Raw genomic sequence first — 24762 nt, forward strand, 5'->3', positions numbered from 1 at the left:
GCAGAACAGGTCTTCAGATAGGTATTTTCAGGAGAAGATTTTATGAGCCCAATTCTTGCATCTCCTTGTAACTAGAAAAGCACCAAAGTCATTAATGGTGACATCTGCTCCTTGTGGCTAGCAGCAAGGCTCTGCCAACATGTGTGCTTGACTGCACATACCCTCCCCTTCACTAAAATCATAGATAATGCTGACCTTCCCCCCTGCCTCTTTGGAGCAATTTCCCAGAGCTATCTGAAATGCTGTCTCCTGGGCTATAGTCCTCATTTTGCTCCAGATAAAACTTAACTCACAACTCTCACACTGTGCTTTTTTTTTTTTTCAGTTGACAGTATCTTCATTTCCACAGTCACACAATTATTTTTCAATGCATACCACAGAAAGGGGGCAAAAATTACCTTTCTACTCTAAAGACCACAAAGTACACAGGAAAGCATGACAAAAAACAAAAGCAAAAACAAAACAACAGGCTTGGATTCAGAAGATCTAGTTTCAGGTCAGTCTCCCTTACTCAGTAGCTGCGTGGCTTTAGCAATTCACCTCTCTGGGCCCTCCTTGCCTCAACTTACATGCAAGGTTCTTTCCAGTTCAAAACGTTCTATATTCTAAATCCCCCTTCAGATTCAGAAAAGCAACCTACAGTCTATACCTATTGTGCTTTTGGTTGATTTGAATTACAGAAAAGCTATTTGTAAGTGGTTAGGTATATTCTACAGATAGTCCAAATACTACTGTAAATTATATTTATAGGACTTTTGAGGAGCAGAAGGATCGAGGCTGGGGTGGATAAAAATCAAATTATGGTTTGAAAGCCTACCAAGAACTTCTAAAATCTTCAAATTGTTCTTAAAAATGAAATAAAAGGAGAAATCAGAGGAGTGACATTTGATATTGTGGGAAGAGTAGGAAAAGCTAACTTTTCTGTGAGAAAATATTCCCTGAAATACAGTAGTTTAGAGTAAGTGGAGTTTTAGGGTTTTTTTTTTTTAATGAGTTTATCAACTGAACTATTTATATTAGATCAACATGGATTACATTTTCCTCATTTCTCACTGCATATTAATCTTATTTGTTCTACCACTCTTGAGATCATTCATGTTTTCTATCATGGTGCTTCTTGTGGTGTTCCTAATCTGAAAACAAAAATATGTTACTTCTACTTTCAAGTTCAGAAGATCAAGTTTCAAACATGCAAGTTATTATCAATAATTAAACCAAAAACCCATGAAGAAGCCACTCTGGGACAAGAATTTTGGCCTTTGAGCACTGAGCCTATTTTTATTTTGAAGTATTCCATGTTTATTTTTGCCTCATACTCCATAAAAGAGCAGCAGTAAACATGTGATGATAAGCCTTAGTATTTTCACAATTAAGGTATTGTTTTTTATATAAGTTGAATTTTCTTCCCCTGGGGCATTAGAGGAATCTCATGTAAGAACTCTCAAAATGCCTTAAATACAAATAATAGATAAAATCCTTCCCAGAGAATCTTACTTTCTGGATATCCTTTAGATTCACTTGGGACATAAAAATGGGTAACACTAATCATTTCTTTGGAAAGAACAAAATATTCTAGGCTGCATTAAAAAGTATATGGAATTCATAACAAGTATCTGTTTTTTGTTGTTTTGTTTTGGTTTTTTACACTAGAGAGATGTTTACTATATTCATTTGAGGGCTCCATAGCAAACAAACAAAAAACAACCCAGTAAAATAGAAGGGTTTTCAAGAAAAATATCAATGATGAGTAGAATTTTAGGAAGCAAGAATTACGCAGCTTGCAAAAAAAAAAAAAGAAAAAAAGACATTTAATACTTAATTTTATTCCTTAAGATTTATGAGGAGTTTTCTGAGTACAGTGATCAGGTCCATACACATTAAAAATAAAGTAAGTTAAATTAAAAGCACTGGTATGTAGGCTAGATATGTTAAATCTCCTCTTTTGGATATCCCTAAAAGGAATAGATTCTTATATTTCAAAGATCTTACATGTCTTTGGAATAGAGCAGAGATACCCTCAAAATGCTTTCCATGCAGTGATAGGACACTGTCCTCAGATGCAGAAGTCCTGTGATTTCCAGGAACCTCTAAACTTCAGTTAATGTAATAAGTAAAATAGAAAGAATATCTGTCTTCTTCACAGGATGCAGTGTCAATTTAATACAACCAATATGAATTGTTAATGTGTAAAACAATAATGCTAAAATGGTCATGACACAGTCTCCGCTCTTAGTGAGTTTATAATCCAGTAGTAGAGGCAATATGAACAATTCTGATATACGCTATAGTGAACGAAATCCTGTAATGGAGGAATAAATCAATAGTGCTATATCCTCTCCCCCAGGAGAAAATGATTGATTTCAACGTGAAGAGTGGGAAAGGTTTCACAGACAAGGCAGCATTTGAGCTGAACTTGGAGGATAAGAAAGAGTGCAGGAAGCAATGAGATACAGTGGAAAGGGCATCAGTCTTGGAGTCGACAGCCCGAGTTCTGCTCCACACCTGCCTGCATCACTCACTGCAAGCCTGCAGGCATCTCCGGCACAAGAAGGGCCCTGAGCACGGGGCTCTGCCTGCCTTGCTGTTGGTTTAGACAGGAAAGAACAGCAAAATCTACTTGCAGCTTTCACTGGGGGCTGAGCCGTTTTTGTCCACCTGTGCATAGCAGTGCTCTTCTGGCCTGAATCCTAGTATTCATGTTCTACTCCCCGGATGGTGAGAACCCTTGCTTTAGGATGGTAATCCCTGATCTTGCCAACTGCTAAATTCTCCTAGTCAAGGAGCATAGATGCACGCCTACCATCCAGTTTTAGCTGCTTTAATTGGATAAACTCATTGTTTGGCATTCTTCCATGATTTCTTTTAAAACTGTACTGGTTGTACTATTTTATCCATTTTTCATTTAAGGTGTTAACTTTAAAAAATTTATCTTTCATTTTTTACTTTTAACAGAGAACAGGAAGCAGTAATAAGGGAGCATAACAAGGATAGTCCTATAGCTAGTCCTGCCTCAAAGCAGGAAAATTAGTAGAACTACCCCATGCATCCCTGGTTAGCTCTGCATAAATATTTTTAGGGCCCAGGTTTAGATTTTTGAATGTGGGCTAATCTCTTTAAACTTGGATCCAGCCTTCAGGATCCAAATTTTGCATCTGAAAATAAGGATATTATACAAATTGATAAAAACATCAAGATCCAGTAGATAAATAGGAAAAGAAAATAAATGGAACATTCATAAAAGATACTATAACTAGTAAAAATGTAGGGAAACAGTTAGTAATACAATTAACTGTTATGTATATATATATAATTAACTCTTATAGTAATAACAACAACAAAATATCCTACCCTAGGAAGGATAGGGAAGAAGAAACTAAGAGTCTCACATATTACGGGTGGCAATACAACTGGAATAACCTTTATGAAAATTTATTTGGCCATAAAATGTTCTTATTCTGTGATGCCCTCTTATGGAATGCATACTGAGAAAATGATCTCAAAGAAGGAAAAACTCTGACCGTTTATCTGATGACTGTAGAAACCTCATAAGGAATCTTCCTGTTTCCATCCTTGCCCTACACTGTCCCCCGCACACTCAGCCCCAGCACAATCTATTTTCATCACCGCAGTCCTCTGCTCAGGACCCTCCCTTATACCCTCACTTGATCAAGGTATAAGGCCAAGCCTTATGTTGGCTGACAAGGCCACCTGTGCCCTCCCTTCTGCCTCTGGGACCTCATCTCTGTCACTCTTCTTTTGCTCTTTCCCCTCCAGCCACAGGCTCCTTGCTGTTCCTCCAAACTGGTCATACTCCTACCTTAGGGCCTTTGTTCTGAGTATTTCCTTTGCCTCAGTTCTCTTCCGCCAGAGACCCATGAGGTCCCACTCTGCTTCTCTCAACCTTTTGCCCAGCTGTCATCTTCCTAAGAGGCCTGTCTTGACCTACTCAGTTTAAAACTCCAATTCACATTCCTACCCCTGAATAAAAGCGGGATTGCTGATTTCCCCTTTCCCTGCTCTTTCTCTCCTATGCACTATAGAAATTACTTACAATGTCTGTGATCTGTCTTCCCCACACAAAATACGAGGTCCACAAGGGCAGGGATTTTTGTCAGTTTTGCACTGGTGTATCCTAAAAACTTGGACTAGTACCTGTCACTTACACATAGGCAGTCAGTAAATAACTGTTGAATGAATGAAGTTTAAAATAGCAAAAAGGAGGAAGCATGTCTAAAAACAGAGGGTTGGCTGATGAAAATCATGGTAATGGAATGCATTCTAGACTGATGTAATCAAACCTCTTAATCTTTCTGCGTGATTCAACCCTTTGCAACCAGGTACTTTAACAAGGGGAAAGAGCCCTTTCTGCATTGGGGAATCTGAACAGAGAAGATGAAGCACCAGCAGCTTCCCTCTTGGGGTACCAGGATACCTCGAGAGTCTTGGTCTTCAGGAAAGGACTGACAGCTGCATTGTTCAGCCTGACATAAGAGAGCTCAATAAATATTTTTTGACTGAAGGAAAGAAGAGCTTATGCCTCTGTCCTGGCTGCACTGGGTTCCTGGCTCCTTTTAAGGTGGGGAATGATCTGAGAAGTGGAGTTTGTTCCCAACAGGTGATCTAAGTAGGGTAAATGTCAGGTCAGCCACAGAGACCCTGGCCTGTGCGTGACAAGGACTCACACGTTCCTCAGAGCTCTTCCATCTTCTGCTGCCACTGCTGTCTTCCCCACCCTGGTCGGAGCAGAGCCATCTCGTTTCGACACCTCGAGGCTGTCACATGAGAAGCAGCCACTTCTCTCTCAAGGTGCCTTAGGAAGACAGAAGCCAGGGGTGGGTCTGCGGGGGTGACCAATTATTATGGGCTCACTTTATCTAGTAAGTTTGATAACTTAGAAATCACAAGTGATTCTCATCAGGTGTAAATTTTTCTCTGATTTGAAATGCAGAAGAACACTTTTAACATTTAACACTAAACTTCATATAACTTTTATTGCCTTTCATTTTTTTTTCTAACAGGAAATAGTGATATTATATACGAGTCCACTACGAAGGCAGACATCTGGTTTTCTTTCTTCTAAGGGGGAAGATAACCTCAAACAACATTAACATGAAGAAATTCTCAATATGATCTACCCCTCAACTATCTAAACCAATGGGTTTAAAACTTTATGGGGGTGGGAGGAAAACAAGTTTATGGCCCCAACCCCGGAAATTCTGATTTAGTAGATTTTAGGGAAAGCCAGAAATCTGTATTTTAAGAAGCATTCTAAGTGATTCTGGAGCAGGTGTTTCATAGACCCCACCGGCAAACACTGATATCACCTTGGACTGAATATAGAAAGAAGGATGAAAAGAACATACCTGACCCAGAACTTAAAGATGTGATCCACTGTATAATAAAGCAGTAAGTAATAAAGATGAATCAGCAGTCTCAAGAAACATGCTTAGTCATGACAAGGCAGTGAACCCCCTCCTGGGAATAAATCATCAAATGTTGCTATTAGTGAGTACACAAACTGCTAAAAATGCATGTAGTCCTTGATGGAGAACTGCATTTTATGAAATTGTGTGTTTCTTCTGCAGAACAACGGAGTGATACTAAATGTATCATGTAAGAAATGATTTGGTCTGTATGTGAAAAATAAAAGAAAAGCTCACAAAAATTTCAGAAAGCACATTTGAGAAAAATAAATCTTGGACAGTCTACCCCTTTGATTTTTCATATCCATGGGACCTAGCTGTGGGTGTTACCTAAAATCCCACCCATGGATCACTTTTGGTTTCCTAATTTGTTTTAGGTGATTTTTTTTTTTTTTTTTTTTGCGGTACGCGGGCCTCTCACTGTTGTGGCCTCTCCCGTTGCGGAGCACAGGCTCCAGACGCGCAGGCTCAGCGGCCATGGCTCACGGGCCCAGCCGCTCTGTGGCATGTGGGATCTTCCCAGACCGGGGCACGAACCCGTGTCCCCTGCATCGGCAGGCGGACTCTCAACCACTGCGCCACCAGGGAAGCCCTGTTTTAGGTGATTTTTAACAAAGATTCATTTTTATTCTTTTGCAGGATTTTTCCTAAGTATGTGTTCAAGTTAATTGTTCCATGGGAATGAGCTAGCAAAGATCAGATTAGCTAGTCTGGAAGACATTCTGAAACAATTATGAAATAGATGCTGAAATATAATTGTCACTATAATAATACTGATGACTACGTAGCAATGTAGAAAGATGCTTATAATAATGAGTTAAAATTCAAAATGATGTATTTAAGATTCTAACTATGTAAAATCATATACTATGAAGACAATTGTGATTAACTGTACTGTAGTGAGCAAGGCTCACTAACTAGGTAGCATCTAAGTATCACTGACCGCTAGGAGGAGGGGAGCCAACTACGAGGTGTGAGTTACCCCACACGAGGCCCACCAGACATGGCTTCTTCTCCAACTCACAGGAGATTAATATGCCACATGCCATAAGCCGTTAATCCATCCTTTGATAATTTGCTTATTGTTTAGTGCAGACCCTCCCCAAAGTCGAAAATTTGTGTATGACTTACAGTTCGTCCTCTGTATACGTGGTTCCTCCATACCTGTGGCTCGCATCCACGCATTAAACCAAGTAGCAGAGCAGATTGTGCAGTGCTGCAGTATTTATCATTGACAAAAGCCTGCATATAAATGGACCCACACAGTTCAAACCCACGTTGTTCAACGGCCAACTGAATTGAAATAATAGTTGTTCTCTATTTTATATCTTTCTATAAGCTTTATTATTTTCACAGCTTAAGCTATCAATATATAAAATTAAAAATAGATTCTCTCCTTACATTCTTTGATGTCCCTCAAAGAGGTTCACACATTCCCAAAGACGTCTCAAGTGAACATTACTATTTCACGTGGGCTAATGACAAACTCTGCGCCTGTTTCCTCATCTGTAAAATAGGCATGCTCTGAGCTTTGCCCACATCACAAGGTGGCTATAGGAGGGAAGCAGCATGCATAGCAGGGTGAAAAAACCATAGCATTTAGAGCCATGTAGTCATGAGTCCTAATTCTGGCTCTGAAACTTACTATCTCTGTGACCTCTGGCAAGTTATTAAACTTCTCGGAGCCTCAACGTGAAATGGGCAATTTCCACCTTATAGGGTATATGTATGCATGACATCTGAAACACTGCCCAACATGCAATAGACGCTCAAGAAATGCTATTATAGCAGTGCTTTGTAAACCACAAAACATATTATGTAAATGCAATGTGTTCATAATGATAATAGAAAGAAAAGGGGAGAAAAAAACTATGAACAGAACTGGCCACAGAAGCACAGTACTGGGAATGTGAAAAACACAAGATGTGCTTGGAGAAGGGGTAACATGACATGGCTGAAAGATGGCATTCCTGATTTCTGTTCTCAAGAATATGAAAAGCCATTGAAGGCACTTTGAGAAAAATCTAACAAGGCATTACCCATGCTTTAGGAACATAACTATTTGGAAATGTGGAAGATGATATGCAGGAAGGAAAGCCAGAGGTAGGATAACAACTTGGTTAGGAGGCAAGAGGGCATGAAATTGGGCTGGAGCAATGGGAACGAGGCAGAGGTATGGATCTGGAGGCATGGAGAAGAGCTAGGAGGCTGTTACAGAATCTGGAGAAATAAGGGGGAAAACCTGCATAGTAAGGGTGCAAAGGAATGGAGAGGGCAAAGAAACATTTAGATGACCTTCATGAGTAAAGAGAGGAGAAGGGAGATTCAATATGGTTTCAAGGGTCTGACAGGGGAACTAGGAGAATGTTAATTCTGCTGTTCAAGAAAAAGGGAAGATAATGAGTTCAGTTTGGGACAAGAGGGATCCAAGGCATTTAAAGAGATGTCCGCTAGATAGACCCCAGGAGAGAGAACTGTAGAGTTGGGAGTGATCACCATAGAGATGAGAAGTAAAACTAAGAGGACTTGATGAGAATCAAATGGAGTTTAGGACCTACAAAATAAATGGTAGGAAAGAGTCTTAATAAATGTAAACACATTTACACAGGACTATTAAGAGGACAAAGGTTGGCTAAATGAAGTCTCCACCAGCAATGGACTCAAAAAACATAATATGGTACGAAAATGAGAGCAATAATATCTATAAAAATCATATTAACTTACTAAATTTATCATTTTTATATTAACTCACAGAAATAAAAGTTAATAAAATCATTGGGTTCCTTCAGGCATGCAAATTGGAACTGGTGAAACTCAATGCTTCTAAATTTTTGCTATGAAATTCAACATCTTTTCACATCAGTAAATATCCAAAGGAGACTAATTCAAAAATTTCAATGTTTATTTACACTTTGCATATCTCAAAAACTTTGAAAAAAAAAAAAGAAGTTTCAAAAGGAAGTTAGCAAATTCTCATAGATCTGCTTGTTTCTAGCACTTGGGGGAGATGGAGTCTTGGAGTTTTAGAGACTGGAATCCTGATGGTAGAACTTCAAATGTTCTCATCACTTGCCAAGGAAGTGCCATACTTGATCTGTGTTTAAAAATGGGGGAAGCAGGGTGTTAGGGAAGGGGTGGAGAGGGGGTGGGGGAGGAAAGGAGGATAAGACAAATTTAATTTAGACCTTTCGGAAAGATTTAGGCAGATAAAAACAATCAGAACTTAGTATGACACATTTCTATATTTAAAGCCTCTCACCTTTAAACTTTCATCCTAAGTTCTCTCATTTGGCTAAGGCCTTATAGTCTAGAGCTTTCCCACTTTATTTCCTACATCTTACTGGGTCACTTTAGTCTTTACTGAATAGTACTGAAGCTAGTGTCCTAGCTACGGCATGAAAGGTCTAGGAAAACCCTGTACTGTAAAATCTGACTGTCTGTCAAATACCCAAAATGGGATAGTATTGCAAAGAAACAATCTGTTAGTTTCCCATATAAGGAATATAGTTTGCTTTCCCACGAAATCATGTCTATACATTTGCTCCTTTCTAAACATCTTACAACTCGATTCATAGTAAATAGTTCTCATTTTTCCTCCAAACTTGCAAGCTGAATATTCTTCTAAAGTTTCATATTAAAACAAAAAGGCAAAAAAGCCTTGCAATATTTTAAAAGGCAAATGATACATGCACATGCTTGTATTTTGAGATTTTTACTACAGAACATTTTTACTTGTTTCTCAAAACAGCTTCAAATAATGGTAATTTTAAAAAATGCTATTTTTAATCCTACTATAAATTTTGATTTTAAGATCTTTAGTTAAAATGAGTGATTCATTAAAATGATGATAGATAATAAATGAAGTCTCCCAAATGCAGACATTTGGAGGTTTAAAATTTATCAGAACTAGCTGGAACCTCAGTGCTTCACCAACAGTCACTGCACAAACTACTTTCTAGCCTAAAAGTAATAATCGTGTTCCTTATTTTCTGAAATTAGGAAATAATTGATTTCATCTGAAAACTTTAATGACTAAAAAAGTATTTTACTTAGTTTATATAATTTTTAAATTAATCTATTGTATTTTTTGGGGTGTCCACTACTGTAAATGAATAAATTTACATATCTAGCTCCTCAAGAACCAGCATATACCATACCTTCTTCACTACTTCCTTTATTCAGTGAAAATGACACCTGAAAGATAAGAACAGTCTCTGTTATAACGAACATTTAGATGTGGAAACTATATCCAGAATGTTTTTTTTTTAACATGAAATTATAGAACAAAGTGAATACTCCTCTTTGCCTTTTATTGTTATTGCCTATTCTTTCAGATAAACAAACCACAGACTTAAGAGTCAAATAAGAAAAAAAAGCATTCTTGAAAAAATTTTCTGTCATTAACCCATGGGAACTACTGAGAATGTGAAGAGAGGAGAGGGGTTTTCTTTCAGTTGCTTCTTTGGCTGAGGCCTTGAGAACAAAAATCCAAAACACACATTCATAGATACATGCACACACATGTACGTAGGTACACACACACAGAGACACATTATATAATGTATTTAGCTGTCTTCTAAAGTGTTTAAATTAATTTTTCTATTTTGATGACTGGGCCAAGATTCCTAGAACAGACATAACCTGTGGTAGACAAGATTGAAAAGTTTTTCTGAGATATAAGATTTTTTCCTAATTAAGAATAATGCATTTTTAAAGGTTTAAAAAAAATTTAAAGAGAGATCCATTCTCCACAGAGGAGAATGCACAAAGCCCAAGAATAACCAGAATAAGCATCTATGTAACCAACACCTAAGTCGAGGAATGGAACATGCCAGGCACTTCCCCAATCATAACCTCTTCTTCCCTGAGGTGTAACCACCACCCTGATTTTATAACACACTTTTCAGATTTCAAATTTAATAATCAACTTCTAATTCTCTGAATTTGCTCAGCTTTAGTAGGAAAGATCTACCTCTGATATTTGAGGTCTGAGGCAGATGTACAAATGGAGACCCATATATCATACACCTGAGTATTTAAAGGTTATAAATCAAGCTAACAAAGTGACTATAAAAACTGTTGCATCCTACTATCTTGATAAATATACCTTTGCACTGACTTGGAAGCTCTTGTTTAGCATTCTGGACACCTTAGAGACTGCCTGAACATGGCAGAGTAAGGAAAAGAGGCACATGGCCTTCGTCCCACCCTGCTTCTGCTACCCCAGGCTCCATTCTGTGTTGAGGGCCTCACCTGCACAAGGGTAGCTCACACATCTAGGCATCCCCTGCCTCCTAACAGCCACCCACAGGCCCCTATAGAAGTAATGGTGAGCAGAGTCCACACAGTCATGAGCATACACTTGGGGAGATGCCCATGTAAGCCCTGGAAACAGGCTTGCAGCTATCTGGGTAAGGAATTCCAGGGACTTGAGTAACTAAAAGGTGGTCTAGAATGGGGGCTTGGGCTCCTGGTGAATGCACAACTTTGGTCCCTCGGTCTTGCCCTGTGAGGAGGGACGTGATTGGATGAAGGCCAAAGCAGGACCCTCTAAAAAGAAGGACCCAAAGCAGGGCCCTCCTTAGGTCTAAGGACAGTCCTGAAGAACAACTTAGGAGGAAAATATAAATTTCAGCAATATTAAAAGATTCTCTATGATAGTTAATGTGCCAACTTGGAGGTTGGTTTTGCTTGAGATTAACTTTTAAATTGATGAACTCTGGATAAAGTAGACTGCCCTCCATAATGTGAGTGGGCCCCATTCAATCAGCTGAAGGCCTGAACAGAACAAAAAGACCAGCCTCCCCAAGCATGAGGGAATTCTCCAGCAGACTGCCTTTGGACTTCATCTGAATCCCTGGTTTTCCTGGGTCTCCAGCAGGCCATCCCCTTCTGCAGATTTTGGAATCACCAAGCCTTAACAATCTCTTCATATGTATCTCCTATTGACTGTTTCTCTGAAAAACGCTGGCTAATACATTCCCCTGAATCATAAATGGGTTAAAGTTATTTTTCCTTCTACTCTTTGAGAAAAAGGTTAATCAAATATGCTTTGTTTTATTTTCTATCATACAAAATGATGATATAACAATGTAAATAAAGAAGACCTCTGTATAAATTTTACGTAAAACATCCTTGAGATTTTTCCAAGTACTTCAAAAAAAAAAAAAAAAAAACCGAAAGAAAATTCTATTCAGCTTCCTAGCACAGAGAAAATGCTTAACCATGGTTGGTTTTGAGGATGGCAGAACTTAAATAATTCTGGGTGTGAAAGTAACACTACAACATAAAAATTGAGATTAGGCCTTTGGGATTTGATGGCTCTGTTTTTCTAAATAGACTATAAAACAGAATAACTTGCTTATTCTTTGAAATTCTTATGCTCTTTAAATTGTGCAGGACGCCTATTACAGAGTTTGTTGGAAAGGTAGCTCTTTAGATTTCCTGCTTAAAATTAGCAGCTGCTTCTTGCTGGAGCTGTCAAATATTTCAGGGGAAGAAAATGTATGATATATGAAATAGAATAATCGATCAGCTTCTCATTAACCTAAAAAGCATTACAGAAAAGAAATGGACAAACTACTCTAGCTAAAACATTTATCATTACATTTTATTTTAAAAATAATTCCCAGAATGTTTTATTTCTTTATTCCTAAAATATATTTCTTGGTTGGTAGAATATATTCAGACTGTACAAAGCCTCATATAAAAGAAAACAAACATCACAGGTAAATCTAACAGAGATAAAATAACTATGAAAGTTTGGAAGTTTTCTTTTTTTTTTTTTACACATCTCCATATTAACATATGTCAAAAGAGACCAACATTTAAATTTGAAAACAACAATGGGTTCATGATACACATCAGCTATTTAACTCTTCACCTACTGTTAATGACTTCCTGATTCTTAAACATTACACTTGCTTACAGAAAATGGAAGAACAAAGAAACACACAGAGCAGCATTTTAAAGTGACCTAATCCCAACCCTCTCTCTCAGAAGTCACCATCATTACATTTTCCTTGTACGAAACAGAAGGATTTTCAGTTACTTACTTCTAATTTCTCAGTAGGGGATGAATGTGGGCACCCTCTACTCATCCAAGATAAATTCTCCAGGAAATTGTATTACTTTATACTCTCATTCTAAAAATGCTGTCTCCTCTCCTCTCCCACTCCAAAAATACTTCTCATGAATATTCATATCTTTAATTTCTTTCAAACAAATTTAGTGTTCTTATTACCAAAGTATTCCTCTTTTATCAACCAAAGAAGGCTTACTCTCTTTCTGTCCCTACTCATGTGTAAACAGTATTTTAAATGAACATGAACTATTAAACAACTGTTTTGTACTCCTTCAAATAACCCCACCAGGTCCCTATAAGCATTTTCACCTGCAGGTTACATTTGTTCAAATTAATTAACAAACATGACACACTCAACCAACATAAAAGCTTGCTTTACTACATGATATGAGGATTGATGTTCTTTTACTTTATTATAAGGATTCAAAATTAAAGAGAAAAAAGTTTCTGATTTTTCATTCAGGTGAGTAGGGTTTTAGTTGAATTAAATTACCTTGGGTATTCTCTCCCTACATTATGTTTCCATGGTTTATAAGGCAGTTACTCTATATTCATTTTTTTTTCTTCTTCCAGTTTTACTGAGATATAATTGACATACAGCACTGTATAAGTTTAAGGTGTACAGCATAATGATTTAACTTACATCATGAAATGATGACCACAATATGTTTAGTGAACAGCCATCATCTCATATAGATACAAAATTAAAGAAACAGAAAACACATTTTTCCTTGTGATGAGCACTCAGGCTTTACTCTCTTAACAACTCTCACGTGTAACATACAGTGGCATGAATGCTATTTATCCTACTCTACCGTGTATCTCTAGTAGTTACTTATCTTATGACTGGGAGTTTGCACCTTTTGACTGCCTTCATTCAATTCTTCCTCCCCCCACCCACCGCTCTGGTAACAGCAAGTCTGATCTCTTTTTCGGAGTTTGTTTGTTGCAGTATAAATGACCTACCACACTAGGTTAGTTCCTGGTGCACAATATAGTGATTCGGTATTTCTATGTATTACAAAATAATCACCATGATTAATCTAGTTACCATCTGTCACCATACAAAGATTTTACAGTATTATTGACTACATTCCCCTTGCTGTACACTTCATCCCCATTATTCATCTATTTTGTAACTGGAAGTTTGTACCTCTTAATCCCCCTCATCTATATTCATTTTATTTTCACATTCCTTTTCTGATTTCTGCTTTATAAATCAACAAAACTTGACCAATTCTTAGTTATCCATAAACAAAATGTAAGAGTATTTTTTAAAAATATTTTTTTGTTTATTTATTTGGCTGCACCGGGTCTTCGTTGTGGCACGCGGGATCTAGTTCCCCGACCAGGGATTGAACTCCAGCCCCCTGCTCTGGGAGTGTGGAGTCTTAACCATTGGACCACCAGGGAAATCCCTGTAAGAGTATTTTAGGTTTATGTTAGTTTAATCTACTTCCTCTTCCTTTCAAGAATGTCTACAATTGGCTAGTAGCTGGAAAAAATTATTTTACTTTCATCTCCTTTGTCCATCTTTGAGTGGTAATGCAGTGAAGCTTTTAAGAGGAAAGAAAGGGAAAGGAAGAGGGAGATATACTAGAATCAGATCCTGATGTATCAAGAAAATACATTATTTAAATTTTTTAATAGTAAACTGCCACAAAGATGTTCATTTTCAGAGTCACAAATAAAACAAATCTGTATGGCATAAATATTGTAGCATGACCTCATTAGAAAAATCACATCCACAGAAAGGTTCCACTCTAAAGGGAAACACAGTCCTCTTTGATGGAGATGTAAAGTGAGTGCCCACAGAGGGAAGGGTCTCTTGTCTAGGCAGTCCAAGAGGTCCAAGCAACCCTGATAATAAGAGGGCATCCCAGCCAGAGTGATTTCAGAACTTAGTTTTGAGTTGGCTTGATTTCAAAAACCAGAAGCCAAGGATTGTCATCTTGTTCTGAGATGTGCAAGGAAACTGTTGTTGTTGTCATCAATAGCTTTAAGCAGAGATGAAGTACATGCCCAAAGGAAACGATCTGAGAAGGATGCTGTTAAAAGTCCTATCCAACAACTATAATGAACTGTAACATTATTCTTCTGGTCATTACTTTTCATATTTGAAACTAATTAAAAATATTCATTAGTTGGTAGCTTCCCATTAGAGTACAGAACACCAAAGTGTGTACTTCTACACTAGCTGCTTTATTGATTATCTTTGTTGTGGGCCTCTAAAAAAATGTTAATATGGCTTTGGTGTCAATTTTTTAAGTGCTACTGCTTTTAAGCTATAACAATGCCTCAGACTCACATCAGACGCTTCTGATGATGGATTCACCTAAAGTCCTTCGCCTGGTTATGTAAACGCCAACATGCGTTTATGAGATTGCTGGTAAAGTTTAGGGATGAAAGAGGTGGCCACAGTATATACTGATGTTAATTGCCCCCGTACGGAATAACTAACTGTTCAGGCACTATTTGTTGAAAACTTATTACTTTGAAAATCAGTTGTCCACATATATGTAGGTCTATTTCTGGATTTGTTTTAACTGATCTTTCTCTAGTTTTACACCATTACTATACTCTTTTGATTACTGTAGTTGTATAAAATGTCTGGAAATCAGGAAGAGTTGGTATTCCAACTTTGTTCTTTACACAGTTGTTGAGTCTATTCTAGGTCCTTAGTATTCACATACATGAGTTTGTTAATTTCTACAAAAAAGCGTATTACAATCTGATTGATACTGCATTAAATCTATAGATCAACTTGAGAATTGACATAGCAATATTGAGTCTTCCAACCCACAAACATGATACATCTTCCCATTTATTTAGTTCTCTGATATCTATGGGCAATGTTTTACAGTTTTCAGGGTACAGGTTCTTCACTTTTTTTTTTCCAGATTTATTCCTAAGTGTTTCATATTTTTGAAGGAATTAAAAATAATGTATTTATTTTTTGTTAATTTTTCCTCCTAATATATAAAAATACAATTGTTTATTGTATATTGAGCTTATATCTTGCAACCTTGCTAAAATCACTTATTCTAGTAGCTTTAGATTTTATGGGATATTTAATATAGACATTCATGCCATCTTCCTTTATAACCTGGATGCCTTTTCCTTCTTTTCAATGCCTTCCTGCACTGGTTAGAAGCTTCAGTACAATGCTTAATAAAAGCAGTGGGATCCGAGGTCTAGAGTTGTATTTACAGAAAGGTTTTTAAGTGCAAATTTAAGTTGTTTATGCCTATTTCTTCTTCAGTGAGTTTTGGTAGTTTATGTATTTCAAGGAATCTGCCCATTTCATCCAACTTGTGAAATGAACTGGTATACAGTTTTTTCACAATATTTCTCTATTGTTCTCCTAATAGCTCCTAAATCAGTAGTGATGCCACTTGTCTCATTCCTGACATTAAAGATTTGTCTTCTCTCTTTTCTTTCCTGAACATTCTGGCCAAAGGGTTTATCAGTTTTGCTGGTCTCAAAGAGTCGATTTTTGGTTTCATTAATTTTCTGTGTTGTTTTTCTGGGCATACAAATTCTCTTAATTATGAAATATCAATACTTCAAACACACAGAAAATGAAGAGACCTTTATAACCAATATCTACTCTCTAGATTTTTTTAGAGTTAACATTGTTATTTCAGAAAAGTTACAACTGAAGTCTCTTTTTCTCCCGACTCATCAAAAATAAAGACCTTATTTATTTTTACTCCCTCTCAGAAGTAATTTCTCCTAACCACTATGCTGAAACTGGTGTTTATTGTTCTTATTTGTGTTTCTAAAATGTGAGCAATGTATCTCTTTGTATTCATTAAAAATATATGGTGCTGCTTTGGGTGTTTTAAAATTTACTTCAACAATGCATACTATATCCTGCTGCAAATGTTTTTTTCACCCAATACTGCACTTTAAGGTTTTATCCATGTAGAGTCATATAGTTCTAATTCACATATTTTACCTGTGGTATAGTATTCCACTGTACAAATATACTACAGTTTATTTACCCAGTTTTCTATTGATAGATGTTTGTCCAGTTTCCAACTTTCCCATGTCTGATCATAAAAACGTATGTATTAGTGTCTCAATAGAATGTACATCTAGAAAGGTAACTTCAGAGTAGTGGGTTATAAGCATCTTCAACTATACTAAAAATCACTTAATTGCTCTTCAAGGTAGCTGTACTAATTTATACTCCTATAAAGCATATCAACAAGTACGAGTGGTCTCCCTTCTCCACTTGCTTAAAAACACTTGTAAACGTTTGCCTATCTGATAACTATGAAATTGCACTATGTCTTAATTTGATTTCATTGATCACTGGGGAAATACAGCAGATTTTCACATGTTTATTGGCAATTTAAATATTCTCTCTTGTGAGTTGCCCATTCATACTTTTGCCCATTTTTTTTCCTACTGGTTATTTTTTTCTTGTTGATTTGAATAAGTTGTTAATCCTTTTGTCACTTATATGCAAGTATCTTCTCCCAATCAATGGCTTATCTTTTGACTTATTTTGTGGTATCTTTAATTGTTTACAGCTTGAAAAAAAACTTTAAATTTGTCAGTCTTTTCTAGGTTATTCCTGGCCCTTTAATATTCCATATACATTTTAGGATTATCTCACCAAGTTCAGTGAAAACCCTATTGAAATTCTGATTAAAAACAGATTGACTTCATTAATTAATATGGGAAAAAATGTCATTTTCATAATTAAGTATTCCTTTAAACTGTTGATAAGTCTATTTGGGTTTTCTGTTTATTCTTGATTTGACATTGTAATTTATATTTTTTAAAAAATTGTCAATTCATCTATGTTTAGAAAGGTATTGCCAAAAGCAATTTAGAATATTCTTTTTTTCTTTCTTTTTTTTTTTTGGCCACACTGTGTGGCACATGGGATCGTAGTTCCTGAAAAGGGATTGAACCCATGCCCTCTGTCCCCCCTGTAGTGGAAGCATGGAGTCTTAACCACTGGACTACCAGGGAAGTCCCGAGTATTCCTTTCTGATTACTTATATATCTCCTGTGTCTGTAATAATGTCTTAATTTTAATTTTTGATATTTTTATTTATGCTTCTCTATTTCACTGTCTTTCCTGTAATGTTTGTCTATATTATTAGCCTTAAAAGAAGAAAACCCAGCTTTTATTTTAATTGATCCTTTTCATTATCTCCTTGTTTTCCATTTCATTAAATATTTGCTCTACTCTTTATAATTTTCTCTCTTATAATGTAAAAAGATAGAAAAAAACAGAGTGCTTGTTGAGTTAAATGTTCAGCCTCTCAATTTTCTTTCTTCATTTCTGCTGTACAGTTAATTTCTCTCAAAAACTTTTTTGCTGCATCATGCAAGTTTTGACATAGAGTGATTTAGTTGTCATTCAATTTTAAATATTTTATAATTTTTCATAATTCACTGTTTTGAGGCATGACTTGAGAAGTATTTTTAGTTTCCAAACAACACAGATTTGGGGTTTTTTTCTTTTAATATTTTTATAACTGACTAGCAACTTTGTTATACTGTTGACAGAGAAAGTGGTCTGCATTACCTCAACTCTTTGGTATTATTTTCCAACTCTTTGTGGTCTAACATATACTCAATTTTTGGAAGTGTCCACATATACTAGAAAAAACAATGTATTCTCTAATTATATATATTAGATAAAGCTTGTAAATTTTGTTCCCATCTTCTCAATATATTTTCCAAATAATACTTTATATACAGTAAAGAATCCTAAAACTAGCATCTTAAATCCCAGAATCAATTGTCATTAAATATCAACTGATATTAGTTCTGAAAGGAAAACTACATGTGTATGCACACATGCACACTCATGTGTGCACACACATACACAAACATACATTCCTTGTTCCCTATAAAGGCTCTGAACCTTGTTCCCTGAAATAAAGCTCCAACTTCTGGTCATATAGTCTTCAAAAATTGGGAAAGAGTCCTACCTTTTTGGCTATAAAAAAGACACACTATCCAAAAAAATGTAATTGGGTGGTCCTGTGGTTGAACTACCACTGAGAGTTACTCCTGTTGCTGGTGGCCACACACTGTAGCCCGGACACCCAGAGTAACCAACTGCCTCTGTGGATCCCTAGTGTGTTCAGATCTAAGTAGCAAACCTTGTTTTTGACACAGCCATGCCTTTCATGATTGTATATAATTCAAACATCTCTATTTATAAACAAAATCCAATAACCTTTCTGACCATTTCAGTTCTCCTTATCCTCCTCAGATCAGCTATCCTTCTTAAGATCTCTAACCTAAGTCTGACAAATTACTTCTGTAGATATTTTCTCTTTTGTTTCTAAAATGCATCCAAACAATAGTCATCAGGGTGTTGGCTTTTATTTTATTTTTCTTGGTTATGGTGACACTATTTTTCCTAATTTAATTGATCTGTACATATTGTTGGGTGACTACTTAATGATTTTGGGGGGAGGCCTCAATGCTACTATATTTAATTGTATTTTGATCAATATATGTTCACCAGTATATGCTTCCTGCAACAGTTCTCCTAATCCCTCAAGAGATTAGTCCATTTCTTTTCTTTGTATACTTTAAAAGTGTATGTTCACCAAAGCCAATTACTTGATCCTAAAATCTCACCTAATTAACGAGCATTCTGAATATTCTGTGAATATACATCTAGAAAGTGAAAACTTATATTAACTATCTGGCCTTGTTTTAAGCATAACTTCGGGCTTATTTATTTATTTATTTATTTTTAAAGATTTTTTTTGATGTGGACGATTTTTAAAGTCTTTATTGAATTTGTTACAATATTGCTTCTTTTTATATCCTTTTTTTTTTTTTTTTTTTTGGCTACGAGGCATGTGGGATCTTAGCTCCCTGATCAGGGATCGAACCCACAACCACTGCACTGGAAGGCAAAGTCTTAACCACTGGACCACCAGGGAAGTCTCCAGACTCATTTAACATCTACACATCTGTCTTAAGATAATATTACCTAAGTTGATTAACTTGTTAGAATGAGTTCACTTATTCTAAGTCCACTAATAAACCTTGGGGTTACAATTTGTTTCCATACAGGCCCAGGATTGATGTGGTCTGAATATGATCAAGTTTGATGGACGACTTTAATGTCTTAAGTTATTCTGAGCAAGCAAAGGACAAACAAAAGCTGACAGTACTTTGAAGTCAGTGCAACATTCAATATATAGCAAAATAGAGAGATCTGGGAATATATACCTAAGTAATGCTGAGTCAAACATCTCAATGTGGTTCTGAAGAGATAAAATGCAAAGTCAAAATGCTCTGACTACAAAGAATGTCATTATTACAAGTTGATAAAATTTTCAGGAGAAATTGTTACCTAATCTGAGCTCCTGAATCACTAATGAGGCTGCTAATAGAGCAATTCTTTGACTTACAAATTTTTAATGGTGAAATCCCATGTACAGTAAGTTCCACTAGAGCTGATGACGAGGGGCTGCTTTCTCTGCATTTTGATTTTCTACCATAGTTTTCTCAGTGAAAAATCAGTATAGCACCTTCTTCATTATTATGAAACAAAACAAAGCCACCAAACCATGTAATTAAAGCTGGATGTTAATGTTTCTGAATTCTAATCTTGTTCCCCAGATCAAACTATCCAGATCATATCCATGTTCTCCAATTATTATTTTTTTCCGAGGATTTTTCCTACTAATATGGTAGGAAACAACTTTTTTAAAAAGATGTAAGATTGAAACTTTATTCTTACAGCTAATTTTAAGACAAGTATCTATTATATCTACCATTTATAAAACCCAAACTAAAATAAATGAAATAGTCTTAATCTGAGATTAGTGGGAGACTACGTGAATAAAGTTTTTAATTTGTTTTCCTTAATTTTTTTCTTAAAGAATTAATAATAAATATTGAAGAGAACTAAGTTCAGAATGTAATGACACAGATATAAAATTGAAAACTTGAAAAAAAATACAACGATATTGTAGCCTGCATTACTGTCATGGCTCCCCTGCATCTTCCTTTGCTTCCCTAGCCCATTCTCACCAACGCAGCCAGAGTGATCTTGTTAAAATCTAAGTCAGATCATATCACTCCTTTGCTTAAATCTCTCAATGGTTCCTTCTTATTCAGAATAAGAAATGAGATTCTTAAAATAGTCTCTAAGGGTATTTTACAGTGTCTTTCATAATAATTTGCCTCCATTTTCACCCCCAGATCCATGCATTTCTGATCTCATCTCCTCCTTTCTCCCTTAGACTCTTTCTACTCCACCAGCCACTGTGGCTCCTCGGTTATTTCTTGAACACGTCAGGTACCCACTTGCCTCATGGCCTTTGGGCTGCAGCATGGAATTCTCTTCCTTTAGATAGTCACTTGGCTCAGTCCCTTACCTTCTACAAAACTTGACTCAGGTCCGTTCTCCCCTCAGTGGGGCTGTTCCCTACTACTTTTCAATCACTACAACTCCCATCCCACTCCTGGCATTTTGTCTCCTCTTCCCTCATTCATTTTTCATCATAGCATTTATCGCATTCACAAACACTATATATTTCACTTGTGTACTTATTTATTATCCATCACCCCAACTAGAATGTTAGCTATACGAGGAAAGCGGTTTTTGTGTCTTTTAATACTGCATCCCCAGCACCTAGATTCTAACCACACGTAGCAGGCAATAATTAAATAACTGACTAATTAATGGAAAAAAAATTCAAAGCAGCCATTGTGAGCAAACATTTTTGTTGTTCCTTAAGTAAAGATCTAAATTCACTAGTTTCTATCTGATAATTAAGAGAAAAAAAACCCCAAAACCCTTAATTTATAAATGGGATTTCTAGCCTAAGATCACTCCTGAACACACTTTACACAGCAACATTACTTAATTATCTGAATTTGAATTTTCCTATTTAGTGGTTTCCAAATCAAGCATTACTTTGCTAATAAATTCAGTTGCCTCCAAGCAGCATTATCACTAAGACATGTAAAAATCCGAGGATATCTTCTTAGTTAAGAGAAGGAAAGCTTGTGAGGTAACCAAACTAAATGGGAAAAAAAAAAAGGAAAAGAGATGTATTTATTTCATTTTTTTGAGCCAAAATGCACCTGTGCCAGCAGCCAGTCACAATTTAGACACTGGATTGTGGATAACTCATGGGAACAGGTCAGTATAGAGGAGAGCAAATGCATTCAAACAACAATAAATTGGTGAAAAATAGTATCATATGAAATCAGTTAAATGGTTAATGTACTTTAGAAAATAGAAATACAACTAAAAGGTTTTAAGGTTTTTAATCTAAGTTCCCTGCATGAAAAAATAATTTTAATGTTATTTTTAAACTTTATGCTCCCCAAAAGGCTTGATACATTTCATCGCTAGATTTTTCAGAATTTCTGCTAGACTTCTCCATGACGTTTATAAGAATAAAGGATGCCTTGAATATTTGTTCCTTACCGATTCAACTAATGATCTTGCTTCCTCTTGAGAGCAATGGAAAGGGCTATCACATACCTGCACATTTGTGCTAGAGAGGAAAAGAGAACAGTATTATTAAACAGGATAAAAAAAGGAGCAATTACCAAAAAGAAAACCAGCTCTCAAATACTTTACATTTGAGTGTATGATCCCAGCCAACAGTTACTGAGTCTCTGGATCTCAGTGGATAATAACACATACACACACACTCTCTCTCTGTCTCTCACTCACTCACTCAAAAGGAGACGAGAGACCTTCTAATGCAGAATGCTAGAGCACTGCAGAAATGTGATTAAGATACCCTGAAAAAGGACCTGGATGAATATAAATTAGGACAACTCGGGTCTTCTACATTCTTTCAGGCAAAGTTATAAACATAAAGTGCTCCATAGCATTGCACTCTCCAGAATTAAAAAAAAAATCAAATGACAGTATACAAATTTAAATAATCTCCTGGTATATATCAAGGGCTGTTCCACTACCCTTCACCTTTACTGAAGAAAAGAAAACAAATTTGACCCACAGAACGACGACCATGAGGAAGAATTTTCCTCTAAGTGAGGTGATAGACACTGTAATTGGCTGCTGAAAGATGTTGTAGAATCTCTTTCTCAGACAGGTATGGAAGACTAAGCTAACAGTGGTGAGAGGAATCCACAGGAACATGAAAACTCAGTTTCTGTACAAGTAAGGAAGGTTAGCAAGGCACAGACAGCAGCTCCTCCCATGACCAGTAAAGGCTCTATAAAGTCCAAAGTCTTCCCACACATGCTATCTCCACAAACATGCTGCCCACCACGTATTTCTTACCTCCTAGATGAAAGAAAATGCATCATTCCCCTCAAACGTAATAAGTCTGAGTTTTAAAAATTTCATCAAAGAAATCAGATTAAAATGGATACAGAAAAAGGTAGTACAGAAGGGCATTAAAGCCAAATTAATTTTTCAGAATTGAAGAAATAAGTGATTAGCAGATCCCTAAAGGAGATAATAGATGAAACACACACATGCACACACACACCCACGCACATGCATGTGTGCTCTCCAAGTGGATCTAAGGGATGTACATTATCAAATTTATTTTGGCAATGGCTTTGTGAAATATGCTGGGATATATATGATAAAAGATCTGTCTAGTTATTTATTTATCTTTTCAGCTACATCTGCCCATAATCAGACACTGGGTACATAGCAGTTATGAAAGTGGTCATTTTGCTTTCTATGCAGACTCAAAATGTGGAATCTGTTTTCATTCTTGGCATAAGTGATGATGTTTGATGAAAGGTGGCATTATCATCTTTAAGACTAAACTATGTTATACTCTCTTTTTCACAGCCCATGTTTAAGTAAGCTAAAAACTGAAAAAGGTAAGGCTTTATAAGTTAGATGTTTCTCTAAAGAAAGTCAAAACTAAATTTAAAAGGAACAAGGCAAAAAAACAGACACTGAAAAGTCTTAAGTGCTGCTCTTCTGAAGAAAACATGGTGTATAATACTAAATATGCTATACACCAGCGGTCCCCAACCTTTTTTGGCACCAGGGACTGGTTTTGTGGAAGACGATCTTTCCATGGACTGGGGTGGGGTGTGGGGATGATTCAAGCACATTACATTTATTGTGTACTTTATTTCTATTATTATTACTTTGTAATATATAATGAAATAATTATACAACTCACCATAATGCTGACAGGAGGCGGAGCTCAGGCGGTAATGCGAGCGATGGGGAGCGGCTGTAAATACAGATGAAGCTTCGCTCACTCGCCCGCTGCTCACCTCCTGCTGTGCAGCCCAGTTCCTAACTGGCCACGGACAGGCACTGGTCCGTGGCCTGGGGGTTGGGGGCCCCTGCTACACACAATGTTTTTAACATTAAAACTACACCAAAGTGAAACGTTCCTTGGGAATTCTGGGAAAATGGTGATGAGAGAACAGGGAGTCCTGTAAATAGGGTTGTCAGATAAAACAGAGAACACCCAGTTAAATTTGAACTTCAGATAAACAGCAAATTATTTTTTAGTATAAGTATGTCTCAAGCAAACTATCTTTTTAGTATAAGTATGTCCCATGAGACATTTACATTAAAATCTGAAATTTAGATTTAAGGGGGTATCCTCTATTTTTACCTGTTAAATCTGATAACCTATCTCTAAAGTAATCCTCTATTCCCACAACAAAGCAAAACCATCAACAGAAATATTAGAAAAGACAGAAAATATTAAAGCCAGCACTGTAAATTTTAAAAACTGAGTAACTTTTAAAATATTCTGTAAATTTAAAAAAACTGAGTAACTTTTAAAATATCCCTAATAAAATATCTTGACAAGTAACCAGCTAGAATCTAGGAAGCCAACAAGCTCTGTCATTTTTCACCTTGGACAAATTATTAGTATGGCTGTTTCAAGAATTAAATGGAAGGTATATACAAATGGACTTAGAAGATTCTTGAATGATATATAAGATATAAAAGAGGAGAGATTACAAAGCCCCTTGTTACTATTTCTCCAATAGCTCCCCCCCCCGCCTTTTTTTATAGCATTTTATTTTTTACAAACAGTGCCATCCTCCTCACTAATATCCTTTAAGTTAATAAAGAATGAAATTTGGGTTGCAATATACTTTCCTCAGGATTTAAGGAAGTGATTTTTACTTTGAATGCTTGAAGGTGTAATAAAAGGCATGTTATCAAGAAACATTTTAATTTTATCTGAATTGTCCCTTATACAAAAATAGTTAACACTGACTCATATTATTTATTGATTCAAAAAATTATTCTTATGCCATGTGTTAGGGGCA

The 24762-nt window shown here is 36.2% G+C and overlaps 1 protein-coding gene across 7 annotated transcripts in view; it reads right to left on the bottom strand.

Annotated features, from left to right (window-relative positions):
• Positions 1–8304: 8304 nt before the first annotated feature.
• PPA2 (inorganic pyrophosphatase 2) overlaps positions 8305–24762 on the bottom strand; it is a 170633-nt gene continuing 154175 nt past the window's right edge. For all 7 annotated transcript variants that reach the window (XM_081240657.1, XM_081240658.1, XM_081240656.1 and 4 more), the window contains 3 exons: positions 21947–22016; positions 9581–9617; positions 8305–8517 (listed from right to left, as the gene is read on the bottom strand). In XM_081240657.1, coding sequence (XP_081096783.1) covers positions 8489–8517; positions 9581–9617; positions 21947–22016 — 136 coding nt within the window. In that variant the 3' untranslated portion in view covers positions 8305–8488. The remainder of the gene's footprint in view (positions 8518–9580; positions 9618–21946; positions 22017–24762) is intronic.

The sequence above is a fragment of the Mesoplodon bidens genome, assembly GCF_964165515.1.
Source record: "Mesoplodon bidens genome assembly, chromosome: 1".
NCBI classification, from domain to species: domain Eukaryota; kingdom Metazoa; phylum Chordata; class Mammalia; order Artiodactyla; family Ziphiidae; genus Mesoplodon; species Mesoplodon bidens.